Below are 3,553 nucleotides of genomic sequence, written 5' to 3'. Positions count from 1 at the left end.
ACGTGGACTCGCAAGAACGTCTGGGAGGTCGTTGACGTAGGTCAGAAACAGGAGTGGTCCCAAGACTGAGCCTTGAGGAACTCCAATGGAGACCGGCGCTGGAGAGGAATAGGTTGAGCCTATTCTCACTCGGAATGACCTGTCTGATAGGAACGCCTTGATCCAGCGGAGGATTTTCCCTTGAATTCCGTAAGACTCGAGTTTGTGGAGCAGCGGGACGTGTGGGTCCCTATCAAATGCTTTTGAGAAGTCGAAAAATATGGCATCCGATATGAGTCCTTTGTCCTTGGCTTGGGTTAAGCTGTCCATAAACACGAGCATGTTTGTTACGCAAGAACGGTTTGGTAGAAATCCGTGTTGAGCTGGAGATATCAGATTGCTGGAAGTAAGGTGATCTAGGATGGCTCGCTTCAGAATGCGTTCCATCACCTTGCACGGCACGCTAGTGAGGCTTATAGGCCTATAGCTGCCAGGCGACATTTGGTCACCAGTTTTGTAGAGTGGCGTGACAATCGCTTCTTGCCAGGCAGAGGGAAGGCGGCCTTCGTCAAGCGACTCGCGAAACACCAGGTGTTTCGTGTGGTGACTGGTGCACAGATCACGGATTCACGGATTGATACACAGGATGGAGGGTTTTGTCCAAGATTCCCGGCTTGCTTTTGTTCTTGTCGGTCAGTGGATGTCGTTTACCTGAAAGGCACAAGTGAACAAAGGGTGTAGCGGTGTGATAGACGATCCTTAGACGCGCAGTGCTCTATTTTGGGGAGCTTTTCTGTAGTTATAAAGTCAAAACGGCGTAGTGAAATAGGTAGTTGTAATCCGAAGCTTCAGTTTCCGTGGATAACCTTTCTCAAGTGTTTTCCCAGTCCACCGTACACGGTCTGCCAACGTGTATTGTGATTGGTGCATCCCTATGTTCATCTGGCAATCAGATTGGGTCGGCGTGGGTGTGTGTGCACGTGCGATTGTGCGTGCACTCTGATTAGGATGTGCTTCCGTTTATTGTCACGAAGTTCGTGATGCGTCATTTTTGAGATTACTATACCTGCTAGGGTGTGCAGTAAGTCCGATCCAGGTAGATGGGATGTTGGCGCTATCACCCAGGTTGATGCAATCCAGCCGTGTGTGGATGTCTAGGTCCTCAGCGCACGTCCGTTCCATATGCGAGCTGAATCATTACCGTAGTATGCTTTCCGAATAACCCTCCAAAAATCTCCCCCCCCAAAAAAAATTGAGAATCCAGGCGTAGCCCTGAAAACTCCTGGCGGCCAGTCCGGGCCTCCTCGGGCCCCCACTACATGTATCCCAAAGGCACCATAGAATGTGCCTATGTATTTCGCATACCGTTAGCTGTTATTCATACTCTCGTTGAAAGGCGTCTTCCTGTTAGCGAGAAAGCAAGCGAATTTCCATCCCACCAAAAAAGAAAACCTCATAACACTCCCTGTCACGGAACAATAAGGCTTGAACTCACATACTGAAATACGGTGAAGAAATTTTTCAGCGACTAATTCCTTCTTGCCTCCATGTCATAACATATACCCAGCCAAAATGGCTGCTGCCGGGTTAACCAAGTCTTCCACCCCAAGCTCACCGGTAACCCTGAACGCAAAAAGGCATCCAGTTTATTCCTTTCCAATAAATCCTCTATTCTGGGAGAATTACATACAGTGCACTACTTTGTAGAGAATTTCCATGCATCTGCGTTCCCCGCTGGTGATGAGGATAGGTTTTCCCAACTAATCGAAGTTGTCAAGTATGAGTTTATACCTTCCTGTCATCGTTCGAGGTTGACAGTTAGGCTCCTCAAGGGATTTCCCTCCTCTGTTGCCTTCGCAAGCCCCCGCCCTTTCATCTTCCTCCTAAGTGACCAGCTTTCCTATGCGCTGACGGCATGAAAAAATGGTACGGTAACCCAACTGTTCCACAGTCAGTCACCACTGCCCGTTAACTATGGACGCACTGTTATTCTGTCCAGGTGAGAAGTGAAGGACGGCAGAAATGGCCTTCTTCAGCCCAACACTTGTCCGTTACAAGCCTCATTGATGCCGGCCACGCCGTCCTATTTTCTGATGAACTTCAAGGGAGTAAGCAGGCCTGAATTTTAATTAACTTCCCTTCTTCATATGTTAACACTCGTTCAAGTGAGCTATGGAGAAGGCCAACCCGACCCTTCCTCCTTCGAATCTATTGGTCCACATAAACATAGCCTGGCTGACTCCAGATTCGATCGACGTCAATTAGAGTGCTACATGCATACGCAGGCATCCTGGCTGATGAGCGAAGAGACGAAACTGAGGAAGGTTAAACGTAGAACCGGTAAAACTACATCCATTGAGATAGACTGAATCTAACCTCTTACCCATTGAATGAAACTGGTTTCGCACATGTTCAATCCAACTTCGCTGGACATCATCTTCCTTTCTCCATGCCTCCCATTTCGTCAAGCTATGTGGTAACTAGGCCAGCGTCACGCGCAGAGTGTACACTATCCACCGTCTATGGGCTATAATCCCTAGTCGCTAGTGTGTGCCGCATCTTTACGACCCCTCGAGCAAAGCGTCCATCGTATCCTCCCTAAGCTAATGCACTGGCTTTTTGCGAAATTTGCATGTCACTATTAGACCGCTAAAATATGGCAGTATTCAGTGTCCAAACCCCCCTCCTTACTAGCCGGCGCAAGCACAGCACTAGTACTGTTGTTTACACCACCTGGCCATAATATAACAACGTCCTTTTGTCACTAATATAGATCCTGGTCCATATTGGGTCTAAGTGTTTCTATCATATATCGTTCACAACTATCTCACCCACGCCTATCGCCACAAGTAGTGAGGGATAGCTTTCGCTTACCATCACTAACAATCTGTTTCCAGGGTTGATATCAAATGGCCAGAGTATGCAAGCCCTCGGCTTCTTGCTCGTGTATGCTCCTACCGAAAGGATGGAACCTATCCAAATCTTATTCTTATCAAGGTCACTCGTGAAGCATAGATGATTCCAGCAATTTCAGCTGCTAATAACAGAATCGTGAACAGCACCAATCGTCCTATGATCCCAACTCTTAAATCGTCCAGCACACGTGTACCCCTTCGTGTCCTATAAGAGAAGCCGAAGCATGAATGATATCGAAATCGGTTTCGTTTTTCCCTCGAGCAACCTCCTGAAAGAATTTTTTCGCTGTTCAATCTATTCGCAGAGTACACACGAGTCATGGTTGAATTTTATTGCTCTAACAAAACATTTGAGAGATAACCCTTTATATTTTGTGCACACTTCCTATTTTACATTTAGTCCGAAACATGACATCAATTTATACCGATTGCCCTCTGCAGCTATTGATAGACCACAACAGATGTGGGCTCATTTTCTAAAAGTTGACTACAGGGGATATAGAAGGCGAGCCGGCATTTCGTGAAATGCAGAACCGATGTAAACCGGAAATCCGCCAATGTAACATACGAAAAAAAGCCACCATTCTGGACCTCGCTCGAAAAAACAAAAACGTGCTGTTCAAGTACATGAGACATCGCCGCAGAAACAAGCCATCCGC

The 3,553-nt window shown here is 47.1% G+C and overlaps 1 protein-coding gene across 1 annotated transcript in view; it reads left to right on the top strand.

The window, feature by feature from the left end:
- Nucleotides 1–3,419: 3,419 nt before the first annotated feature.
- The window catches only part of T265_02538 (hypothetical protein), a gene marked incomplete at both ends in the record, with an annotated part of 25,131 nt that continues 24,997 nt past the window's right edge, over nucleotides 3,420–3,553 (top strand). The window contains one exon of the mRNA XM_009166801.1: nucleotides 3,420–3,517. Coding sequence (XP_009165065.1) covers nucleotides 3,420–3,517 — 98 coding nt within the window. The remainder of the gene's footprint in view (nucleotides 3,518–3,553) is intronic.

The sequence above is a fragment of the Opisthorchis viverrini genome, assembly GCF_000715545.1.
Source record: "Opisthorchis viverrini unplaced genomic scaffold opera_v5_32, whole genome shotgun sequence".
NCBI lineage: Eukaryota > Metazoa > Platyhelminthes > Trematoda > Opisthorchiida > Opisthorchiidae > Opisthorchis > Opisthorchis viverrini.
The sequence above is the reverse complement of the archived record's forward strand: the minus strand, read 5'-3'. Positions and strand labels throughout refer to the sequence as shown.